At 38.3% G+C, this 27,023-nt stretch overlaps 1 protein-coding gene across 1 annotated transcript in view; it reads right to left on the reverse strand.

The window, feature by feature from the left end:
- Positions 1–27,023, reverse strand: part of wdr27 (WD repeat domain 27) — a 471,702-nt gene that overhangs the window by 437,539 nt on the left and 7,140 nt on the right. Inside the window, exons 3-12 of the mRNA XM_060830707.1 lie at positions 26,005–26,146; positions 24,778–24,902; positions 22,672–22,785; positions 15,949–16,000; positions 15,373–15,443; positions 13,671–13,772; positions 6,767–6,890; positions 6,511–6,575; positions 4,600–4,724; positions 2,893–2,975 (exon numbers count right to left, since the gene is read on the reverse strand). Of these exons, the coding sequence (XP_060686690.1) occupies positions 2,893–2,975; positions 4,600–4,724; positions 6,511–6,575; positions 6,767–6,890; positions 13,671–13,772; positions 15,373–15,443; positions 15,949–16,000; positions 22,672–22,785; positions 24,778–24,902; positions 26,005–26,146 (1,003 nt within the window). The remainder of the gene's footprint in view (positions 1–2,892; positions 2,976–4,599; positions 4,725–6,510; positions 6,576–6,766; positions 6,891–13,670; positions 13,773–15,372; positions 15,444–15,948; positions 16,001–22,671; positions 22,786–24,777; positions 24,903–26,004; positions 26,147–27,023) is intronic.

Here is a 27,023-nt window from a genome sequence, read left to right on the forward strand (position 1 = left end):
TATATCTTCCATATCCCTTTCCATGGTACTTACTGATGCAAAATCCTCATTTAGTATCTCCCCCATTTTCTGCGGCTCATTATGGAGATTAGAATTGAACACAGTATTCCAAAAGTGGTCTAACCAAAGTCTTGTACAGCTGTGACATGACACCTCAACTCCTGTACTCAATGTACTGACCAATAAAGGCAAGTGTACCATGTTATGAAGCTGTGGGTGGACTATACCTTTAAGAGAGTTAAAAGATAGCAGAACTACGTGACAGCACCTAGTGTTCTGACTAAGATATAATGTAACATGTGGTCCAGCAGCTAGGGTAGCTGGTTGCCTGGAGACAAAAACAAATTTGAATTAGGCCAATCAGTTTAAATTACATCCCAAAAAAACCTAACTCCAATCCAGTTTGAATTTAGTATATTGACAATATTAAAAGCCAATGACACAATCCGATGTTTTGGAGTATAAGACTGGGAAAAATTGGACATTGGGACAGAACTGTCAAAAGACCAACAGATGTAGACTACGAGGCAGAACTCTCTGAGAGACACCTGACTAGAGAAGGAGTTTACACAGAGAAAAACATCAACATCAACCTGTACAGCAAATCTACCGAGGAAGATATAAAGAGAAGATTCAACTGCTGGCTGGTTTTGAAATTTGAATTTTTCAGTAAATCTTAACTGGGGGGGGCTTTATCGGATTAGTATTGTAAAAGAGAAAGTAAAAGACAGGTTAGAGGAAGGTGTGTTAAATAGTTGTTAGTTAATTATTCTCTGTTATACTTTAAGAAATAAACTTGTTAATTTTTATGCCAAGTAGTTCTTGACCTCTTGAACATTCACAGATTACTGCACAGGATAAATCTTTTTGGTGTTGCTGGTTTAAATTAAGCAAGAGGGTTTACCCCATGACCTAACAACCAAATGCCTTTTTCACCACCCTGTCTACCTGTGACTCCACCTTCCTGCATCCCAAGGTCTCTTTCTTTTGCAACATTACCTAGAAAAGTCTTGCCCTGATCTGCCTTTCCAAAATGAAACTTCTCGCGTTTATCTGAATTAAACTCCATCTGCCACTTCTCAGCCCATCAGTCCATCTGAGCAAGGCTCCCGTTGTATTGAGATAATCTTCTTCACTGTCCACTACACCACCAATTTTAGTGTCATCAGCAAACTTACTAACCATACCTCCTACGTTCACACCCAAATCATTTATATAAATGACAAAAACCAGTGAACCCAGCACCAATCCTTGAAGCGCACCAATGGTCAAAGCCCTCAAGTCTGAAAAGCAACCCTCCACCACCACCCTATGTTTCTTACCTGCAAGCCAATTTTGCTAGCTCTTCCTGGATCTAACCATTTTACCATATGGAACCTTGTCAAATGTCTTGCTGAAGTCTACATGGACAACGTCCACTGCTCTGCGTTCATCATCTTTTTTGTTTTTTGCATTTGTGACTCATTTCGGCTGGAATTTTTCTGTCTCTTTCAGAAGCACAGATTGCTTCAGCATAGAAGGAGGCCAGTTAGCCAATCTCATCCACACCTACTCTCTGAATGACCAATTCACTTTGTGCTAAACCCCTGCTTTATCCCCATCCTCTGTACACTCTCCATTTTCAGATATTATGGTTACATGACAAAAGGATTAATAAGACCAAAAATTTTAACTCATCAGTAAAATTAAAATGGAAATGAAAACCCGTTCTGTATATCTATACTGAAAACCAGCATCAAATCATTTCAAATCTGGTGCTGGTTGCAACCAGCAATGCTTCAACCATGCTTTGTCCTCCTATGAAGCGGCTTATCTTACTAACACATGCCAAAGCCAAGACTTCCTAATACAAGCCAAACTATCAGAGCAGACAATAGCAAAAATATCAATGTCTAAAATATGATGAATGAAAAAATGTGCAGATTTTGACAATTCAAGTTCTGCTACAGAGGGCCTCAGTTACACAAACTTGGCAATGTTCCAGACACCCAGCTACTATAAAACTATCTCAATTCCCATTAAAAACTTTTATATTGCATTTGCTTCTTGTAGTCTTTGATGTTTAGCATAATGCTTTTCCAACAAACTCGCAAAGGTCCTTTCAACACATGGCTTCAGTCGTTACTTTTCACAATCTATGACTGCAATCTATTACCACAACAATCTGCCATATGTTCCATCATATTTTCTGTAGCCTTACATATTTTTTCATACAATCAGAGTACAATTGAAAGTATCTCCAAAACTTGCCAAAACATTAATCAATGAGATGAAAATGGAAAAGTATGCATACCTAAAAATCAAAACTGTAAAAGAAATTGCTAAATTGCTTAACCTCCATTTATTTTTGGACTGAATTCATTTTTTGCAAAATTTCTGGCTTCAGGAGTAAATCATTTTCTTTTCACCAGAAGAAGTTAATTGCAATATTAAGAACATATGGGAGAAGGAACTTAATAGAATTAAAATCTAGCCCAGTAAGAACAACAAACAAACCATTACAATGGCAAGAGTCTGTTCCATCCACCAAGAGATATTCAGTTTGAACATTGATCTAACTACTAGAATATCAGTACAACACATGGGAGTGAATTACCATCTTCATAAACATGTTAAATTGACCATTCAGTAATTTCACTGGGGCACGTCCAATCAATAATATAGCACAAAACAGGATACAAACACCAAGCAAGACTGCACAAACAAGTGATGCACAATCTAAGGTCCGCTAATAATAAATGGCTACATTAGGTTCAGAGTTTTATTTCTCCAATGCAAGGATTAAATAAATGCCAATTAAGTACTGTATATTAATAAATATATCCATAAATCTAGTTGCAAAGTCATTGACCTTTTACCCTTATACGAGAGAAACAGGGAAAGAGCACATACCTGCTTGTGAGTGTTCAGCTGGCTTACTTTTCTTCTTCTGTTTCAGTTCATAGTTTAAAGGGGAAGTGGGCAGCAAAGATGATCTAAACAAAAGATTTGCTGATCAGTACCAGCTGCCAAAAAAGTGACTGATGGAGCACATATTATCAAAGGATAAAATAATTTATTATTCATTTTAAAGTATGTAATACATACTGAAAAGTACAGCCAGGCTAAATAAACTGAAAGGGAAACAGGGATAAGAAATAAAGTTAATTCAAGATCAACTGGTGTTATGATTTCAGCTGATGATAATACTGGAGTAGCCAGGTGCCAAAGTGTAACCTGGCTTGATGGATCACAAGATTTGCTTTTACAATTTGGTTACTGTGATGTTCAGAGACTGAACATATTCACACAAGGCTGTCAATGTACTTTCAAGAAAAAAACATAAACTTATTGCACCAAGAAAACCAAATATATACAATATTTAAGATAATTTGTAAAGATCTTACCAATAGCTGCAAGAAGATTCAACCCTTATTCCTAGCAATATCTTTTACAGATACTCAACCCCAATGAGGTATTATTCCTATCTTAACTTATTAACTTCTTACTGAACTGATGAAATTGTAAGTGCTTCATTTCAAATTTCTGTATCATCAGCGGATGTGTTTTTCATTGTTACTCTTTTTCCCTGAGATACAAAGACAAACTCACTTACCTTTCCTAATTGAGCATTAAGAAAAGCCCTGTCTACTTGAACTACTAAAGACTCCTTTGACCTCTTTCCAACTCTGATTGCATGGAGACTTCTTCCTAGCTCTGAAGACGATGACAAACTAAACTGTCATTCTACTAAGACGAAACTTTTTTTCATAGGTGAAAGCTGCTTTTGGCCCTTGACCTGTCTTTCTGCACAAATAGAAGTTTAACTTTATAAACACTTCATCAATTAACTTCCCAAGTATCTAATTAGTCTTTTAACTTAAGTCACATGCTTTCTTGGAAATGGTGTTTGAACTCCCAAGACAAAAAATGTCTCCTTCACAGAACTATGTCATTTACCTCAGAATCTACAATTCCAAATGATAATAAAAAGTATGAATTTTGTCACACTGGTTATGCAATACATGACAGATAAGCAAATGGAAGTAATACAATTGAAGAGATAGGAATAACACAGTTACTTAAAACTTTAAACACGTTTGCTTCCTTTAATCTTTTTACACTTTCCCATTCTTTCCTGTTCAATTGTAACTTGAAGTAAATTTCAATTTCAGTTTTTCCCAGGTTTTGTTAAGAATTTAATATTCTTGAAGAGGAAGGTCATTTCACAGCTGCCTGACTAAATATGTTCAGGCCACCCACAGGATCACTGCAAACAAGCAATGGTGTGGAAGCAGACCATCCTTCCAGAGCACATCCTGGTCTCAAATTTCAAACAGCCTTATAGCAGAAAACAAGATAGTTGTCCCTTCCTCATTTAGGTGCTTTCATTACAGATAAAAATGGTATACAAAAATGCTAAATCTTTAGTTTTCAGATACTGCTACATTTAAGTTTTTGTCTTGTTGTGCAATTGTCTTGTTTGTTGTTTAGTAATCTACACAAATTACCATAGTGCACTTCACCTAAAATATGAAAAGCATATTAAGTTATAGCATACATTGTGAATGTACAGTTTTCAAAATCCTTTTCATAATACCTAGTGAAGAACTGTTTTACCTGGCAATGATACTAAGTGGTTCCTCCTTGTTGCTATATTGCAGACACATTTTTGCAAGTTCAAGCATATGAACTTCCAGTAAAGCAATATGTTTTCCAAACATGGAAGCGAGGAGACAGAAAACCTGTAGGAGTAAAACTAATTGAATTCCAATAAGAGGTACATGTTCAAAAATTGCAGTAAAATGTTTCCTTCTTGAAGTACATTTTATCAGAAACAAATGTTGAATATTTCAATCATCAGAAAAAATACTTTTACAGATTGTGCAATGACTAGGCATGAGTGAAAATCTAATATGCATGCCAGCCTAGATTTTTCTGATTCGGGACTTTCTGTCCATTTCAAAGAGATACTTCTACTGCTCCAGCCTCAGAATCTCTACTATGCTTTCTTGCGGACTTTCTAGACTTCCAGAACTGGGAGTCTAGCCAGAGATTTGCTTCATCGCAATTCAGAGATGAAAAGGCAACATGTTTCTGCTGTGGAAACACAGGCAATCTTTGCACAGGCTTTGCAGTTGGAAAAATATGTCACAGCAAGGCTAGATGTCTGGAATTAACAGGCATCCCAATGATGTTATAGTGTGAAATGTAGGAAATGTGACATCTGACATAACTAGTTGTCCTGACATAACTACATTGGAAAACCTCTCTCTCTCATTACTTTTAAAACAGTCAGTAATTCAACATGCGTTAAAAAAAAGTCAGGCTAGAATACTTATTCATGATGAAATGTCTATCTGTGATAACTAAATCAATGATAGTCAAATGTTAATAATTTTTATTTTCATATTTGTACGCATACATCTGTCACATTGTCAAACCAGTTTTAAAACAGCATTGCTACATAATAAACTTGGTGTGAGGTATATTAAGTCTTAAACTAGTTTTTTTTCCCATGTTCCAAAATCTTTCTTCAGGAGGATACGATGATCCAGCAAACAGGAATTTTACTGAAGCGGATTCCTCCAACTAATGCATTCTCTACAATATACAAGAACACACAAAAATCTGGTCTCTGGGATAACCCAAAGATGAAGAACCATTCCTGGTCTGCTTGATTAAAGATTATTTTCAGCGTATCTTTTAGGCTTGTGTATATTTGATTTTGGCTGACACACTTGTACAAATACTGCCCAAAAATATATGTATTTTTGTCTTTTTTTAAGGATAGTACACTGGCTCAAATATTTATGAAGTCAAAACAACTCCAGAGCCTTAAAAAAAGCACTAACTAAATTGGTGTGAATTCACAGTCAATCTAATAAAAGTACTTAGCAAAAGGTTCTGTGAACTGAAATTAGTTGTTGGCTTTGCTTCATTGGTATCTTTAAGTAGTTATAATACCTTGTTCTGGTGTGATCAACTATGTCAAAGTCTGAATATTTATTTGGACAAGATTAAGAAACAAAGTGTTTGAAGCCTCTGTTATTGATGGTTTAATGGTTGATATGATTGACCCTTTAAATGCTACACTTTTTAAAGGAAGATTTATGAATGGATGTTCTTCTTTATCAGCAATTCCAAACTTGTCATTGTTGTTAAATGGTTCATTGCCTTTGTATATAGTGCATACTGAATGAATGGGAACACAATGCATGAATTGCCAAGGGCAGCATGAAGAATGACATGAAAAGGCTGGGGACATGGGTTAGCATGGGCAATAGGAGAAGCCTTCGGGACTAGCTGTGAGGGGTGGATGAGTTGGTATGGAGAATATAACAGGCCATGGGGGATTGTTTGGAGGCTGTGGGTTGGCATGCAAGAGGAGGATTATGATGAAGTTTGAGTGCCCAGCAGACAGCATTATGACACTGATACATAATTTATCTGGTAAATATGGCATATACAATATTAAAATAATATATTATTCATTTCCTATTAGAGAGATTTCTAAGTATTTTCTCTTGCCTTGTTAGTGTTTCTGCTTCCTATTGCATATGAGCCAGCTGTCTGAATGCTTAAGCCTAGATGATCTGAAATAAAACACTTTATGTTATTAATGAGCTGAGACTTTTAAGCATCTTGAATAAAAAAAAAGTTGTGAAAGACAACAAATTATTTTGGTAAACCTGGAAATAGTTCAGCATTTAAGTAATTAAAATAGAAGCATAATAACTGAGAACTGAATAGATGATGAAAAGATACACAAAGTATATAAAATTACCTTCAAAATGGACAGCAGCATCAATTTCTCCAGTGGCCAAATTAATATTGAATAAACCATTTATAGTCCCTACCCATAGGCTGCTGGAGCTTTCGGGTGTAAAACTGTAACAGAAAGCAAACAACTACAAATAAAAGGTTTAAATGACCAAAAGAAAATCAGCAAAATCAAAGAATTGTGTCATGCTACAGGACAGAAAGAAGTGATGCTTGCCTGCGCAGGTCTTTTGAAAGACCGATCTAATTAATCCCATTTATGAGGACTATGCTAAAATGGTGGGCACACATGATTGACATTGTCATGACCCTGGTGGGAATAGTGCACTGGAAATCAAGCTTCATTATTCCATGAATCATTATAACTTGAAATATGACCAATTTAATAATTTGGATGGATAATGTCTGACTGTGACCACAAACTCTGTTAAAGCCAAGTACAAAACTGTATTTATTATAATAAACTTGTTTTCTAATATGAGAGAAACAGATTATCAATCACTCACGCAAACTTAAATTATGCCCCTTTAACTCCAAACACACACACACACACACACACACACATTCCCACAAAGAATGGACAGACTTTTTAAGACTATCATGCCTGGAAAATATTGTCACATTTGTGCAAGAAAGGCATAAAGTCTGTGGATTAAAGTCCAGAACAAAAGGGCGAATGAGGTGACTTTTCTCACAGTTCATTTTTTGTTTTTTGGCAATGAAGTCATGTTGTTGCTGACTGGAGCAATCTCTAATTCAGCAGCCAGTCAGATGGATCCAGGCCTTGGCTTGAATTAGATGGGTTTTCCTCCTTCCTGCAAAGCTTTTCATTGTTATTTCTGTTTCAATTAAGAGAGGGAGAGCACAATTTCATTTGCTGCAAACATTTTGGAGATCAATGCCTCAACTCATCTCTCTTCTAATAATTTTCCAATTTATTCCCAATGTTCAAACATTTGGTTTTATACTGCACTGAAGCAGGAATGTTGGAAATGTAGCGGTTTGTAGCTTCTTTGTTAATGTTACTGAAAAATAGGCAAGGGGTTGACATGTTTGCAAACCACTAATTTGTTTAAATCATCTATCATTATGAGGAATCCGAATCATAGAGTCCCTACAGTATGGAAGCAGACCATTCAGCTCATCATGTCCATACTGACTGTCCAAAGAACATCCCAACCCCTACCCTATCCTTGCAATACTGTATTTTCCACAGCTAATCAACCACACATTCCTGGACACAATGGCAATTTAGCAAGGCCAATCCACCTAACTTGCACATCTTTGGACTGTGGGTGGAAACCGGAGCACCTGAAGGACACCCATGCCGACACAGGGAGAACGTACAACAGTCAGTTGCCCAAGGATGGAATCAAACCCGAGTCCCTGGTGCTGTGAAACAGCAGAGAGCCACCCTGCTGCCCCAAACCGAATAAACAATGTCTCACAAATATCATCCTTTGTCACTCTTAGTAATCTGGACTAGGTACTCTATCATAGCTAGTCAGAATATACAGAGACTAATGTCATACAGAGCATCCATCACTTGCTTGGCAATTGTGGATAAATGGAATTGCAGATGCTGGTACAATTAGATCTGAATATTTTGTATCAAACAATGCACAGAATCTGACAGGGAGGTAAATGTGGTTATCTGACAGACTTGGGAGTGTAAGGTTAGACAGCTGCCCCTCGGTGCAGCAATGCCCCACTCTCTGGATCTGCTGCCACAACACCATGAGTTCCAAGAGCACCAAGGCTTGGTAGTGAACACTGCCAGGACTGCAACAGTCCCAAGAAGAAAGCCGAATGGAACCCTGAACCTGGGCAAAACAGAACTGCATTAGGACAAAGGGTTTGGCCACCTTATGCAAGGAGAAAGGATGAAGAGATACGAATTTCCAGAGGCTGTCGCTATGCATACAGGGCACCCTCTGAAGACAGCGCCCACCCTCCTTTTCCACACTTCTTAAAATTTGGGCTACCAGCTCACCTGCCGATGCCAACAGTATTATGGTGGGGGCAGGGTAATATTGGAGTCAATTGAGTTTTTACACAAACTCAATACTTTCTTTTTTAAACTAGCATCTATTAGCAAATGAGTGCAAATACATACCTTGAATCCTTTTTCAGTAAACTATTTAATAAATATTCACAATGAGACATTCTGAGGATTGGAAGTTCAATACATGCACGTGGTCCATTTTCCAAATTATTACCATTAAGATAGGATGAAGAATAGTGAAAACTCTTGCAATTCCTGAGGCTGTTAATACTCTCAACATCTGTAAATTTAAATAAAATTAATAAAAGGGATAAAACATGAATATGGAAGTTAGAAATGAAAACTAGTAATTCTAGAGCTACAATATTGGTTGTGCATTATAACACAACATAGAAAATGTGAAAAACATTTTTTTCAGCTAATTATTTAGCGGTGGAGCCTACTATATTTCCAGCTTTGGTCATGCATATATTAATGTATCTCAAAGAGAGAGACTCTGCCCAGTAAAATGTACATGTTCACTCTCTGAATATATCTTAACCAGAAGGGACACGTCATTGGAATAGATTCTGAGGTTAATGCTCCAGGGATAGGGATCTATATTCCACCATGGCAGTTAGTAAAATTTAAATTCAGTTAATAAAAATCTGAAAATGAAAGCTAGTCTTGCGAAACAATTATTGAGTGTCATAAAAACTGATCTGGTTCACAAATGGTAAGGAGATCTGCTTGCCTAGTCTGTGATTTCAAAGCTGCAACAATGGTTCACTGCTAACAGCATCTGAAATGCCCGAGCAAACCAGTCACTTCAAGGGCAATTATAAGACCATAAGACATAGGAGTGGAACTAAAGCCATTCTGACCATCCAGTCCACTCCGCCTTTCAACCATGGCTGATGGGCACTTCAATTCCACTCAGCCGCACTCTCCCTGTAGCCCTTAAGTCCCTGTGAGATCAAGAATTTATCCACCACTGCCTTGAAGACATTCAACGGCCTGGTCTCCAGTGCGCTCCATGGCAATGAATTCCAAAGGCCCACCATTCTCTGGCTGAAGAAATGTCCATTTTCATTCTAAATTGACCCCCTCTAATTCTAAGGGCCAGAGGTCCTAGTCTCCCCGCCTAATGAAAACAACTTCCCAGCATCCACCCTTTCTAAGCCATGCATTATCTTGTAAGTTTCTATTAGATCTCCCCTTAACCTTCTAAACTCTAATGAATACAATCCCAGGATCCTTAGCCGATCATCGTATGTTAGGCCTACCATTCCAGGGATCATCCATGTGAATCTCCGCTGGACACGCTCCAGTGCCAGAATGTCCTCGCTGAGGTGGGGGGGGGACCAAAATTGGACACTGTATTCTAAATGGGGCCTAACTAGAGCTTTATAAAGTATCAGTAGTACATTACTACTTTTACACTACAACCTTCTTGAGATAATTAAAACATTACAATTGCTTTCTTAACCACGGACTCAACCTGCAATTCAACCTTCAGAGAATCCTGGACTAGCACTCCCAGATCCCTTTGTACTTTGGCTTTATGAATTTTTCTCACCGTTTAGAAAATAGTCCAGGCCTGTATTCTTTTTTTCAAAGTGCAAGATCATGTGTTTGCTCACGTTGAATTTCATCAGCCATTTCCTGGACCACTCTCCTAAACTGTCTAAATCTTTCTGCAGCCTCCTTATCTCCTCAGAACTACCTGCTTGTCCACCTAACTTCATATCCTCGGCAAACTTCGCCAGAATTCCCCTAGTCCCTTCATCCAGATCATTAATATATAAAGTGAACAGCTGCGGCCCCAACACTGAACCCTGCAGGACACCACTTGTCACTAGAAGCTATTCCGAAAAATAACCGTTTATCCCAAATCTCTGCCTTCTGTCAGGCAGCTAATCCTCAATCCATGCCAGTAGTTCACCTCGAACACCATCCACTGGGTTTCCCTTGTCTAACCTACTTGATAACTCTTCAAAGAATTCTAACAGGTTTGTCAGGCATGACCTCCCCTTACTAAGTTCATGCTGACTTGTTCTAATCCAATCCTGCACTTCCAAGAATTTAGAAATCTCATCCTTAACGATGCATTCTAGAATTTTACCTACAATCAAGGTTCGGCTAATCGGCCTGTTAACTTTTCATTTTTTGTGTTGATACTTTCTTGAACAAGGGGGTTACAACAGCAATTTTCCAATCATCTGGGACTTTCCCTGACTCCAATGATTTTTGAAAGATAACAACCAATGCCTCTGCTATTTCTTCAGCCACCTTCCTCAGAACTCCAGGATGTACACCATTGGGGCCAGGAGATTAATCAATTTTTACATCTTTAAGCTTTTCTCGCACTTACTCTTTTGTAATGGCTACCATACTCAACTCTGCCCCCTGACTCTCCTTAATTGTTGGGATATTACTCAAAGTACTTATTACGTTCTTCAGCTATTTCCTTATCTCCTTGCACAAGCCTTCCTGCATCAATTTGGAGCGGCCCAATCTCTATTTTTGCCTCTCGTTTGTTTCTTATGTATTGAAAGAAACTTTTACTATCATTTCTAATATTACTGGCTAGCCTACTTTCATATTTGATCCTCTCCTTTCCTAATTACTTTGTTATCCTCTGTTTGTTTTTGTAGACTTCCCAAATTTCTGATTTCGCAGTGCTCTTGGCCACTTTATAGGCTCTCTCTTTTTCTTTGATACATTTCTGACAGCGTTTGTCAGCCATGGCTGTCTAATTACCCCCACCCCCTGATAACCTTTCTTTTCTTTAGGATGAACCTCTGTACTGTGTCCTCAATTACACCCAGAAACTCCTGCCACTGTTTCTCTACTGTCTTACCGTTAGGTTCTGCTTCCAGTTGATTTTCGTCAGTTCCTCTCTCATGTCCCTGTAATTACCTTTATTTAACTGTAACACCATTACATTCAATTTTGCCTTCTTTCTTCCACACTGCAGATTGAACTCTACCATATTATGATCGCTGCCTCTGAAGTGTCCCCTTATTTTTAAGATCTTTAATAAAGTCTGGCATATTACATAGCACTAAGTCCAGAATAGCCTGCTCCCTTGGGAGCTCCATCACAAGCAGCTCCAAAAAGCGATCCTGTAAGCATTCCATAAATTCCCTTTCTTTGGATCTACAAGCAACATTATTTACCCAGTCCACCTGCACATTGAAGTCCCCCATGATCACCGTGACCTTGCCTTTCTAACATGCCCTATGTATTTTCTGGTTACTCTTGCGTCCCTGGTATTGACCACTGCTGGGAGGTCTGAACATAACTCCCATTCTGTTTTTTTTTTGCCTTTGTGGATCCTCAACTCCACCCACACTGACTCCACATCATCCGACCCTATGTCATTCAGTGCCATGGATTTAATTTCATTCTTAACTAACAAGGCAACCCCGTCCCCTCTGCCCATCTTCCTGTCTTTTCGATAAGTTGTAAATCCTTGGATGTTTAACTGCCAGTCCTGAACCCCTTGCAATCACGTCTCTGTGATGCCTACCACATCATAATCATTCATGATGATCTGTACCGTTAATTCATCTACTTAGTTAAAAATACTACGAGCATTCAGGTAAAACACCTTAATGCTAATTTTCTTGCCCTCGTGATTTCCATCATCTCTACTAATATGTCCTAAGTTATCCTTCCTTTCTGCTTCATTCCTAGTCTTCCTTGAACTTAAACCCTGCACACATGCTAACCTGCTGTTTATCTTTCTACCTGACTCCATACTCCCTGTCACTTTCCCTTTCCCTTCCCCCTGACTCACAAGTTTAAAGTCCTAGTGACCATCCTATTTATCCTTTTCACTAGAACACTGGTTCCAGGTCGGTTCAGGTGGAGACCGTTCCATCGGTACAGATCGCCCAGGTTCCAAAACTGATGCCAATGTCCCTTGAAATGGAATCCCTCTTTCCCACACTAATCTCTTAGCCATGTGTTTACTTCCCTAATTTTATTATCCCTATGCCAATTATCATGTGGCTTGGGCAGTAATCCCAAGATTATGACCCTTGAGGACCTGTTCTTCAATTTCTTTCTAAGTGCTTGATACTCCCCAAACAGGTCCTCCTTCCTAGCCTTACCTATGTTATTAGTGCAACGTGGACCACAACAACTGAATCTTCTCCCTCTCACTCCAATATCCTTTCAAGCTGGTCGGAGATGTCCTTCGTCCTGGCACCAGGCAGACTCGCAAAGGATACTATCTGTCCTCCTAATTATAGAATCCCTATATTGGATGGGTTTGCCTAGTCAGCAACACATCTGTGGCAGGACTTTTTAAAAATTTGACATAACAACATTTACATGATTATAAATAAAAACCAAAAGAACTGCCGATGCTGTAATCAGAAACAAAAACAGCAATTGCTGGAAAAGCTCAGCAGTTCCGCCAGCCCCTGTGGAGAGAAATCAGAGTTAGCATTTCGGGTTAAGCGACCTTTCCTCAGTTCTGAATTTAATCTGTCATCTATCAAACTATTTCCAACTATATCTAAATTATTCTGCAGGTCATTCCACTGAATCATAGAGGCATTACCTTCATTGTCCTGTATCAGCTGCAAATTTAGTCACACCGAGCTCAAGATGATTTATAATGCTATCCCTTGTATTCAGGTTTCCACTATTCAAGGACTGTCGAACTACAGCTTTGGTCACTATTTTACCATGGGCAGGGTGAGGAAGGAGGTCCCAAGTCTACCTCGTCTAAAAAGGGAAATCAAATCCCATATCTTTGATGTGTTTCGGAACCACATTCTATCCATCCAGCTAATTGGGTAACTATCCCTCCCCCAAATAAAGATACTAGACAAAATAACATGGCTGGACTGAGTGAGATTAGAATAATCAAATCCAGTTAAATACCTGAATTCTCTGATAATCTGACTTTCTGTTGGATCTTGCAGTAATATTTCTGCTGTTCTTTCACTAAGTCAATGTGCAGCACACGACGACACTGTTGCCCGTGTAACAAAGTGAAAACATCTAGCTGCAAGAAGCAAATTAGAATTAATTAACAAAATATAAACTATGAACAGATGTAGCCAAAGTTATTATGCTAATAAGTATCTGTTTCTTAAGTTGCAAATAGAGACTAACTTGAAAAACTACGGGGATTGCCATGCTTTAAGAAGCTTTATGGCAAAACCACTTGATTTTTCTCTTCCCATTCTATATAGTTAACTCAGTTCCTCCAGCAGCATTACAACAATGACAATACTTTAAAGGTATTTTGTTTATTTTAAACCTTTGTTCTGTACATCCATCATACCTGGGTTTGCTGACTTTTATTGGCTCCACTGAAATAGTGCCTCAATCTTAAAATTCTTCACCTTGTTTTCAAATTCCTGCATAGTCTCAGCCCCCTCCCTTACTCTATAATCTCCTTCTTGTCCACAAACAATGAAATCTCTTCATTCTTCCAATTTTGGCCTCTACAGCAACTCCCATGTGTTACTATTCCATCACTAGTGGTTGGGCCTTAAGCTTCCTGAAGTCTTAAGCTCTGGAATTTCCTCCCTAAATCTCGGTTAGTTCTCTCTCCTTTAAGGGCATTCTTAAAAACCTACACACTTGACCAAACTTTTGACATCTATGCTCATAAAACCTAACATACTCACAATCTCATTTTATTATATAATATCACTGTTAAGCATATTGGGACATTTCAACATTGCAGGTATTATGGTTGTTGTAAATCATTAAGGGATGTCATGACATTGCGAAAGGCACTATATACATGCATATTATTCTTCTTTTGTATCATTGGAAGGAAATTTTAGCATAAATATAAGCCAGTATTGAAAACGGCAATTCCCCAACACAGGCACTTTCCAGCTGATGTGCACAACTAAAAGTTGTACCGAATCATGTTCTTTCCTACAAAATTACTAAATGATTAATCATTTGATGCATGAATGACTTCAGCCAAGGACCTCACAATATAATGTGTTAAACAAAAATGTCAATCTTTACCCATATTCTTGGGTTCTTGTCATTGTAAGTGAAAACATTGTATGCTGTTTTGATGGGCAAATTCAAAATAAGATCGTATGGGCTTTGATGAAGACAGAGTAGCAAGTCTTTTTGATTTATTTCTAGAAAATAAATATGACTGATTGGTTTCGCTTAAATACTTGCTTTTCAATCCATGTGTTTTATTTTAAATTAACTTCTGCTTATTTACATTCACCATCTACTTTGTTAGCTGTTTTTAAGAATGGAGGTGAGCATAAATGAAAGGCATGCAGTACTACTTAGCAAAAATTAAACAATTCCATGATGTCAATTTTCATATGATATATTCCACTGTGATATGTTACAATTTTATGAAATTGAAACTTCAGTTGAATTAAGTCACACAACCAACACAAATTTTACATAAGGTGCGATTGCCTGAATGGAAATATAACAGCACAAGCAGACATTGGTTAGACATAAAAAGGCAGATAAATAGAAGTAATTGCAGGCTACATTGAAGATCGAAAACAAATTTGATACAGCTCTAGACTTATACAAAGAACATCTGGCATGGCAAGAAACTATATTAGCACTTCTCCAAACGAAATTCTGAAAATTATTCCTCCTACCTGTCCATTAGCAGAGCCAGTAATAAACTGATTAACTCTGTTGTCCATGCACAAGCTTAATAGAGGGGAGCCTAGATATAAATGAAATACTTCAGGCTTATATCAGGAGGTTTATCATCAAACATACAGCTTAGAAATAGTTTCACGTTAAATAATCCACACATCTGGGGTGACCTTATAGAAGTTTATAAAATTATCAGGGGCATAGATAGGGTGAATAGATAAAGTCTTTCCCCTGGCATGGGAGAGTCCAAAGCTAGAGGGCCAAGGTTCAAGGTGACAGGGGAAAGATTTAAAAGGGACCTAAGGGACAGAGGGTGGTGTCCGTAAGCAATGAGCTATCAGAGGAAGTAGAGGATGTTGGTACAATTATAACATTTAAAAGGCATCTGGATAGGTACATGAATAGGAATGGTTTAGAGGGATATGAGACAAATGCTGGCAAATGGGACTAGATTAATTTAGGATATCTGGTGAGCATGGACAAGTTGGATCAAAGAGTCTGTTTCTGTGCTATACAACTCCGTAATTCCATCTTTGCTGATGAAAAATTTAATAAGACTGATGAATACTTACCTGATAAAACTGGTGACTGATAGAGTAACACATTCCTGGTGAGATCCCAAACCTTACATAAAAAACAGAAACGTCATTGCGACAAAATAATGTTTGTTACGCTGCACAGCAATATGTTGCCAAAGATAAATTTCTATACCAAGGAGGCATTTTCTAAAGGATATGTGCCTTAAAATTCAACTTCAAAAAGCTTTAAAATTTTCACTCATACTCGTGATTCAGTAATGCACTAAACCTGGTGTAATTCCTGCAAGGCAATAGATGGTATATCAAAAGAGAGATGCCCAAGGACCAAACTATTTTGTCCCCTTGTGCTTGTAGTCCATCTTAAGATAAAATTGGCATGTTCCGACCAGACCGTAGAACTGATCTCTCATTAGACACTGTTAGCCCACACTGTTGGCATCATTCTGCATTGCAAAACAGCCATCCAGCCAATTGAGCTAACCAAGTCCCTGCTTTAGGCACACTTCAGGTACCAATCAAATCAAATCAATGTTTACCTGTCAGAGCACAATAATTTCGGTCAATGCCAAGCTAGATTGGTCAGCAAGGTGGTTGGGGGGGTGTCTGGCAACTGTCTACAGTTCAGTTTTGCAATCTTGCTATTCTACAATAATGAACGACAGATCTAAGCTCTGCCAAATTTATGAGAGAATGGATTCTCTTGCTCTGAATGCAGATAAAAGTCCTTTAAACACTACTGACAGAATTGCTCTTCCTCAAACTCAATTTCAGTAAAATTAGTGCCCTTTACCATACATTACCAGGCTGAGTGAAACTGGCTGCATGCCTAATTATAAGTGGTTTTACAATATGGATCTGCACCAACTATAAACTGGCGAGTGAATCCCCAAACTAATTCTAATTAGCTTTTACAACTTTTCCAAATAGCAGCATGAAAAGCAAACAGTGCTAGGGAATTTGAGCAGCTCATGGTGACATTTCAAGCCAATGTGTACTTAAGGTACTTTTCTAGTAACTTCCACATTATGGCACCTGGAAATGTTTTCTTCAACTGTGGCAAGCTTGCATGAGTTGGTGCTGCTCTGGCTGCATCAGGATCCATGACATGAACAAAGCAATCTTGAAAAAAGCCAGGATTTGAACTGGTGCTTCAGCATTGCTCACTAAATTGATTGTGTGTGCCATTGACAACTGATCACAGAATTGATTTCATAAATTGGCTGATCAAAACTGAAGTAGACAGATTTTTAATCAGTAAGGGAATCAAGGATTAACCAAAAATGGCAGGAAAGTGGTGTTGATGATTATCGGATCAGCCATGATTTCATTGAATGGCAGAACAGAATACTAAATGGCAAAACTGAAGTGTAGACAGTTGCCAGACACCCCCCAACCACCTTGCTGACCAATCTAGCTTGGCATTGACCGAAATTATTGTGCTCTGACAGGAATACTAAAAGGCCTACTTCTGCTCCTCTATCTATGGTCTTAAGAAGTTATGCCTAACACTCCCCTTCTAAGATTAAAAAACCATGAGATAATGCTGAATCTGCACATGACAATGATAATTGGAGGTATACTATATGCTCCTGAATTCCCTAATATACAAAGAATATTGGAGCCAAGTAAAGGTTTCAAAGGAATGATCTCTGGAAGGGCTAAAAAAAAAGGAGCGTATTGTGAAAATTAAGCAGGGAGGTGTGGAAATCTAATATAGTAGCAGTTTTCAAGTTAACACAATGGTTTGAAAACATAGTAGTAAACTGGCGTGCCGGGGGAGGAGGTTGTACCGCCAGCAAGATGTACTTTAATAGTGCAATTTCTCTACACTCAAGACAAATTCAGCCTCTGTTCTCACTAGAAGGGAACTGTAATAAACAGTAGATGCTAAAGGGCTGTCATGAAGCAGTTTGCTGGGTTACAGCACAGTCAAATTTGAATGGCTGTGGCATTGAATCAGTCTGCAGGCAGGGGAGGCTAGAAGTCAGGTTTCCGTCAATCCTTTTACTTTTACTCTTGCCTGCTCCTTCAGGTTTCATAATACTATAGGTTTTACAGAATTATAAGCACATACAGCAGAAACATGCCTGTGACAGGTTTCTGAATGAGTTACCCGATTAATTGCCCTCCCTTGCTCCTGTTCCATAACTCTGCAAATGCCTCCTTTTTAATGTAGCAGCCTCCTGGCTGTTAAAACACACAGACTACTAATTTGGCCAAACAGCAAGAAATGCTGGGTACATTGGCCAAGTAAAACTCTGAAGTCACATAACCACACACCAGACACAATGCAAAGACAGCAATGAAAGTAGCATAATGAAAAAGACAATAGTTATCCCCAACAATTTATATTACTAAACAAAGAAGAAATTTAAAAATCAAAAAACACTAGGTTATAGTCCAACAGGTTTATTTGGAAGCACTAGCTTTCGGAATGCTGCTCTTTCTTCAGATAGTTGTGGAGTAGGACCATAAGACACAGAACTTATAGCAAAAGATTACAGTGTCATGTAAGTAAAATGATATATTTAACAAACCTCGAACCTCCACAACCACCTGATGAAGGAGCAGCACTCCGAAAGCTAGTGCCTCCAGCTAAGCCTGTTGGGCTATAATGTGGTGTTGTGTGATTTTTAACTTTGTCCACCCCAGTCCAACACTGGCTCCTCCACATCATGGCAAACAAAGCAGGGCCCAGACAGAAAGGCACTAGGTCCTGCTACACAAAGAAACAGACAGTAGCAGCCATCCAAATAAGTGACACTGTTTCAAACTTTTAAGTGAATCTCCCTGATTGGCAAGAACTATAGGAAGTTTCAGACAACCATCTAAAAAGGTATAAAGCAGAGTGCACCTGCAGACCGCATTCTTTCATCATCTGGAAATCTTCTAGAGAGATCAGTATGGCAAAAGGTAGAAACTTGCTGACCATCAGAAAAATAGAGAGAGGAAAGAGAAAGCAGCTTCACAGTCCCAAAGACAGAGCTAGAGAGAAGGAGAGAGAGAGAGAGAAGGAGAGAGAGAGAGAGAAACTGCATAAATCTACAGGAGACCCAGGAATTATTGTTGGCTTAAGGGACCAAATAAAGCTATTGTAACTTGTTTCCTAATAAAGTTGGGACTGTTTATCAGTGGCTTGTGTCTGCAGTGATTTGACCACTTCAGTATTATGGGGATCTGAGCAAATTCATTCATAGCATTCTGATTAGAGTTGTGTAATTTGTTTTGAGGAGGAACTATAAAACATTAAACACATACACAATTTCTATTGAAGATTACAACTGAACCTGTTTTCACCATCCTTTTCAGGCAGTGCATTTTAGGTCAGGCCAACTCTTGTGCAGAAAAGAATACAATTTCCTTAATTTTCTGTTGCCACTTGGAATAGTTTTTCTCTACTCTATCAAAACCACTTGGAGGAAGACTTTATTGACTGGCCTACAATGGACTCTTCAGGGACCAGAGGTTAGGTTACTTCAGATTTTGGTACAATTAGGAGTGCTTGGCACAATGTACTTTTTAATTGTGCATCAGAATCCTACAAGCAGCCTGCCCATTTACAAGCCTGCCTGTTTCCAGCATTTTCGAGTAAAAAATGAGGTCTGCAGATGCTGGAGATCACAGCTGAAAATGTGTTGCTGGTCAAAGCACAGCAGGCCAGGCAGCATCTCAGGAATAGGGAATTCGACGTTTCGAGCAGCATTTGACAAGCTTTGATTATCAATAGGGCAGCTGAGGAGAACACTGCCCTTCCACTAAGCAGTTTTAGAGTCCTGGCCATCAGCTTTTCAGAAAGATGCATTTGAATTGAATTTCTCCCCATTGACTCCCCTATGTACCAAAGAAATGGTACATAGGTGCTTTCTCATTCACAGTGTACGGGTAGTTTCGATATAATACGCGTTTTGGCAGCATAATTTGGTTATAGCATCGCGGAAGAATTAGGGAATGGTATTTTGTGAGAACGCTTACCTCTTGTTCGCAATAGCACAATTCCAATGGTTTGTGCATTTCATTTCGCACCAGGATCTCCACAACATTCTGTGCATGCGCTACATTGGTGCCAGTTTTCATGCTGTACTGTACATGTATCAATGTCCAAGCCGAAATCTCTGCACTGTTCTACGCATGCGCAATGTCAGCGTCAGTCTTCGTGCCATTCTGCGCATGCACCTTCAGCTGCCGACAGAGCAGCTTTCTATGAAAGATACTGTACCGAGACTAGCTTTCTTACATTTTTTAAATGTACTGTGTTAAATTTTATTTCCTTAATAAATATGATTTCAACCTTCATTCAAACTGTGCCATACTTTACATCAGACGTTTGGGTGATTTTTGAGTGATCGTGAGTATATTTTTGGCCGGTTTGCCCCTAACCACATTTTTCCCATAATCCCATTATTTCTATTAAGCAATTTTCTGTTAAGGGGCATTTCACTGGAACGCAACTACCCATACTTCAAATTATGAGCGCCCTACTAGAAGTGGTCATTGAAGAGAAATTGCAGCATAGTCCATCCACTCCACCCAAGAATTCCTGAAGACCATCAAAGACACTAAGATAGAAGAGAATGAAATAATAGTCTCCTTTGATGTAACAGCCCTGTTTACATCAATCAACATTAACCTGGCCGAGGAAATACTGACTACACTGTTAGAAGACCCAAAGACACATACACCAAACACCACTAACTTCATTAACAAGAACAGTATCATCAAGCTAGTAGAACTATGCCTTACCGCACACTTCACTTTCAACAACAAAACCTACAGAAAATCCAACGGAACACCCATGGAATCTCCAATATCAGGGTTCTTAGCAGAGACAATAATGCAGAGACTTAAACAAACAACTCTGCCAACCATCCAGCACAAACTTTGGGTCCACTACGTGGATGACACCTTTGTCATCACTAAGTGAAACAAATTAGAGGAAACATTCAAAACCATCAACAATACCCTTACTGGCATAAAATTCACTAAAGAGGAGGAAAACAACAACAAACTGCCATTCCTATATGTCACAGTAGAGCAAACAGCTAATGGGGAACTTCAAACCAGCGTCTACAGGAAAACAACACATACGGACTAAATATTGTACTACAGACGCAATCATCCCAACACCCACAAACGAAGCTGCATCAGAACATTATTTCAAAGAGCCAACACACACTGCTGCACAGAGGAACTATGCAGAGCAGAGGAAAATCACCTATACCATGTATCCAAAAAGAATGGGTACCCATTCTTTTTGAATGACACAGTCCGCCGATTTCTCAGCAACAAATCCAAACAAGCAGACAAAACACGTCCAGAAATCCTAACCACTCTCCCCTACATCAAAAACACCTCAGAAATGACTGCCAGACTACTCAGACCCCTTGGCATCATGGTAGCCCACAAACCCACCAACACACTGAAACAACAGCTAATGAACTTGAAAGATCCTATACAGACTATGAGCAAAACTAATGTCATTTACAAAATATCGTGCAAGGGCTGTAGCAAACACTATATTGGACAAACAGGCAGAAAACTAGCCACCAGGATACATGAACACCAACTAGCCACAAAAAGACATGACCCTCTCTCACTAGTATCCTCATATACAGATGAGGAAGGACACCACTTCGACTGGGACAACATATCCATCCTAGCAAAACAAAGACATGCACGAGAATTCCTAGAAGCATGGCATTCCAACCGGAACTCGATTAACAAACACATTGAGTTAGAAGCCATCTACCACCCCCTGAGAAAAGGAACCGGAAGTGACTTCACCACAGGAAATGACATCACCAACCCAAAGAAACCCAAACATATAAATAGAAAGCAGGAAATTTCAGCATCGCTTCGCCTGAGGCCCTGTGAGGATGTTACCTAGTAGAGTGACGAAACGTCTGGAAATGAACCTTCCAGCTCAGCGAGCAAACCTACGTTCAAAATCTCAACCTGAGCTACAAATCTTCTCAAAACTCACTAACTGCAGCATAATTTAACCAGAAATGAGAAGTAAATTAAAAGTGTACAGGAAAAGGAAATGTGATTCAAATGGACAGAGTCACTTTAATTGCTTGCACTGGCAAAGATACATTTTGTAGTTATGGTTTGAATTTAGTATGAAGAGCTAGAAATGACAATAAATGAGGGAAAGATCAATCTGTGAAGTCATGATGTGTAGGTGCCGGTGTTGGACTAGGGTAAACAAATTTAAAAATCATGCAACACCAGGTTATAATGCAACAGGTTTATTTGGAAGCAGTAGCTTTTGGAGCACTGCTCCGCCCATCAGGTAGCTGTGGAGCAGGATAATAAGACACAGAATTTATAGCAAAAGATTACAGTGTCATGAAACTGAAATGATATATTGAACAAACCTAGACTGCTGTTTAACAATATATCATTTTAGTTGCGTGACACTGTAATCGTTTGCTATAAATTCTGTGTTTTATGATCCTACCTGATGAAGGAACAGCACTCCCAAAGCTCGTGCTTCCAAATAAACCTGTTGGACTATAGTCTGGTGTTGTGTGATTTTTAAATCTGTGAAGTGAATAACTTGTCTTTGGAGACTGGAAAATACACATTAACAAAGTAGGTAATACCATGAGAAAGGAGTGGGAGATGGACAAGTTTATGGAGAAAACTGGAGATTTATTCTGATTGAGCACATCAAGTCTGGAAATACTAGAGATGATTTTCTAGAAGAAAAACAGCTTTATATTTTGAAAAAATGTAAAACTGGAACCTCCATACCTTAAAAGTCCTGTCTTCAGAGATCGATACAAGTATGTTCGATTGCCAAGGGCAAAATTCTGCAGCAGTTACCACACCAAGATGACCTTCTAAGACTGCCAAAATATCTTCCTGCTAATGGAGCATTAAACACTGCCATATAAGTGGGCCAGTTTTACAAGATTATATATTTCTCTTTTTAACATAATATCCTATCACCTGCATGTTGATGTTAAAAGGTTGTATTTATTCATCATTAACAAAAATTGATGGTTAATTTTCTTTAATTATACACAAGAAAAATGCATAAGATTTAGATCATTATTTTAACTCATTAAATATGCTTAATAACTTGATGGATGAGGATACACATGGCAATTTATGCAAGTTTCTGCATACAAGTCTAAAATGATATATTTTGATGGAAAGAATGAGGAAAGAGGAACAAATGAGGAAAAAGGGTGCAAAAGCTTGGGTACCCAGAGAGATGCATGTACGAGTCACTGAAGATGGCATGGCAGATTAAGAAAGAGGTTAATAAGATATATGGGATCCTGATTTTTATAAATAGAGGTATAGTCTACAAAATCAAAGAAGTTACGGTGAACCTTTACATAGTCTCAACTGGAGCAGTGTGTCCAATTCTGGATGTCACACTTTAGGAAGGATGTAAAGCTTTGCAAAGGGCATAAAAAGGATTTTTAAGAATAGTTCCAGGGATGAGAGACTTCAGTTGTACAGGTTGATTGAAAAAGCTGGGCAAGTTCTCCTTCGAGAAGCTTCAGAGGGAATTTCAAATAGGTTAAAATCATGAGGAGTCTGGGCAGAGTAGATAGGAGAAATTGTTTCCATTGATGGTTTCCATTGTGACATAAAGGACACTGTTTTAAAGTGAATGGTAAAAGAACCAAAAGAACATGAAGGAAGTCATTTTCACACAGTAAATAGTTAGAATGAGGAATGCAACACCTTAGACAGAGTCAATCATGTCTTTCAAAACAAAATGAGATAATTATCTGAAATTGAAAAAAATGCAGGGCTCCTGTGGAAAAAAAAGGGAATGGTACTGGCTGAGTTTCTCTTGCAGAGAACTGGCACAGAAACGATGGAATGGATGGCCTCCTTGGTGAACCATTATATGATTATAACAGCATTATGATCAAGGGTTAACAATTTAATGTCCTTAAATGTTGTTCTGCCAGCTTAACTGAACAGAATTATATTCAGCTTCTGTTCGCATGGCAAATTTTATGCAGTGCACCATTAATTTGCAATAACACGCAGACAACTCAGAAAACTGACTTATCATGTGAATTCAAATGCCACACTACTGCAGGTGAAGAGATTTATTAATGTTAGGATTGAGTAATATTGTATATTGGGTAGTTTCAAAGAAGTCTTTCTCTCCAGAAGTAGCAGTCACCATTTGACAAATACTCCCTGTTCTCTCCTTCATCTACTCCAGAAAGACCCTCCTATTTAAGTGTAGAAATGTAGGGAGAAGCTTGGTGACACAATGGTCTAGGTTTTCTGCCTGGATGAAATCAAAATTTTATTTCATTAAATGAAACGCACTTCTACCACTTGCCCTTTTCGAACCCTGGATACAAAGACCACCTCTTCTGCTCTGAAGTCTGGTATTCTAAGAGGGACCTCACAAGGTTCACCATCTTCTCATTTTACTGACTCACCACCCCTTCTCTTCTGCAAGACATTCTCAAATCTCCTTACTTTGGTAAAAACAAAAAAACTATAGATGATAGAAATCTGAAAGAAAAACAGAAAAGTGATGGAGGAACTCAACAGGTCTGACAGGATCTGAAGAGAGAAAAACAGAGTTAATGTTTCAAGTCCAGTGCCGCTTTGGTAGCAGCCAGTTGTTCTGTGACTGGCTAAACCAGGCAGGCATCTGCCACTTTCTATCTGTTTTGGATGAGCAGCAGATAAGCAACATGCAGACAAGCCTGGCAATTAAGGTAAACTGGGCCGAAAATACAGGCCTACGTATGCACTCTGCATTCACCTGCTCTCCAACTTGAACCATCCTATGAGTTAAAACTGACAGCAATAATTCAGTTTCACTAAGCTCTAAAATAAGGTAAGCAATAATGATGTTTTTAAACTCACCTTGCAGTTCAATACATAGATTTTGTTGTCTGCGCAGGTTACCAGGGTTTGGTCATCTGGACTAAAGCATAAATATAAAACTTTTCCCAGCAGGGTTCCTACAACATTTCCTCTAGGGTTCAAGCCTGCAAGTATCAAATCAAAAATTACAAAAGCACAAATATATACAGATATTAAACCAAGGTTTTAGTGATCAGTAATTCTTTCTACATTCTAAACAGAGTTGCAGAAGATATTTGACAATGTGACACAGAGGAGACAGCACTAATAGAAAATATTAGGTGCAATTCAGCACACTGGATTAAAAAATATACAGAGAGAAGGAAACAGGAAATTTCTTCAGGCAGTGGGAAGGGTATTGCATTGCTCCTCATGATTAACATGGGGATAGTGCAAGAAACTGCTGAAGTAGAAGATCAACCATGATCTCACTGAATGCCAGATGACCCTTTGAATCTGCTCCCGCATTCAGTGAGGTCGTGGTTGATCTTCTACTTCAACATCAGTTTCCTGCACTAACCCCAAGTCCCATTAGAAGGCAAGAGTTTCCTTTTGTAACTATGTAAACCAATGGTTTGGATGTATGACAAGAAGACATATTTTATCCTTAAAGAAGATGCACTGTAAATCATTCTAAAGATCAAAGCATGTGACATTGGGATGTTGACAATATGGAATGAACAGAAGTTAGGAGATGATTTCAGTATTGTTAAATTTGGTTGCTGCATGTTGTAGTATCATGAAGTCATGTAATTTCTTCTGTTGTGAGGGAGAACTACAGATTCATGATTCTGACTTCACTAAAAATATCAAATAAAGGATATCTCCTTGCAATTATTCACAATGTTGCCACATATTTGGAATGATTTTATCTTTGTTGGATAGTGTAAAGGAGACAATGGCAAATCATTGCCTAAAGTGGAAATCAAATTTGGTAGAGATGCTATTGATTCACTGTTATCCATTTTTTACCATCATGGTGATTCATCCCTGACTCTGTCTAGACAATGATTTTTCTATTATTCCTAAATTGTCTTAACAAGTGTACAACTTAAACTGGCAATAGCACAATCTCATGTCACTGCTTCACACTATCTAAGCATAAATAACTTTTCTCAGTATCTAGATTTCATGATAAATAACTCGATCTTTCTCACTGTCCACGTGATGAATAATTATTCATCCTTGGTGCTTTAGTTGTTGCAAAATATTAGTATAATGTATAACCTTGTTGGAGACTCATTCGACATGCTTCCACATCCCAGGTAATGACATAATCTTCGGCTGCAGAACACAGAAGTGTTGGTTCATTGTGGTTTCCAAATGCCAGTGCAGTAATTGATTGATGGTGGCCTTTTAACTCCAACGTCTATAGAAAATAGATGCATGGAACTATCAATTACTTTAGACTTAAATAAGAACATGGACTTGAACCACTGCATTCAGAATATTCCAAATGTAGGACATACTGAATAAAATACAATTAATTAACTAGGGTGGAAAGATTCTGGATTATTAATTTCTCCACGTAAATGCGATTGTTTGCTAGTTTAACCTATTTCCCATCCAACTGAGGCAGCCAAACTTGGTTCCAAACAAACAAGACTGATTTTTGTTCCATGATACTAAAACAATCTACAACTCTATGTTTTATTTGAAGATAAGCAAACATATATCATACCCAAACAATCTGCAACTTAATGTTTTATTTGAAGAAAAGCACCCCTGGAGAATCAAATTCACACTTGTTTTGAAAAATGAATGAACACACAGCTTTTATATGCAAATAACACTGTATATTTATATTTGTCAACCATTCATTCCAGTTGCATGTTCATTAATAAAAGTCAAGCTACTCAGCCTTAAAAAACAGATGACTTCAACCAACAATCATACGGTTATTTGAAAGTTGCACCAGGATAGCAAAAATATGTGAAGAGCATTTATTTCTGCAATTTTTAGTGTAACTACAGAGAAGTGGCAGCATAGTGTTGCTTCTTTGCAAGGATATTCACATGTAACTGATTTTGTACTGAGACATTGATATACATTAAATTTCTTAAGATTATTTGTGGTGCTTCCAAGATATGTGAAAAACCCACAGCCAACCATTTACATGCTCCATCTATCACTAAAGAAGAGCTCAAGCAAGTCAGCTGTATTTACATCATTAAAGTGCTAACATAGATTTATACATCTAAAGTCTTAGTCATGGATCATCCAACAGTCAACTGACATCAGTGTAA

The sequence above is a fragment of the Hemiscyllium ocellatum genome, chromosome 10, assembly GCF_020745735.1.
Source record: "Hemiscyllium ocellatum isolate sHemOce1 chromosome 10, sHemOce1.pat.X.cur, whole genome shotgun sequence".
Classification (NCBI taxonomy): Eukaryota; Metazoa; Chordata; class Chondrichthyes; order Orectolobiformes; family Hemiscylliidae; genus Hemiscyllium; species Hemiscyllium ocellatum.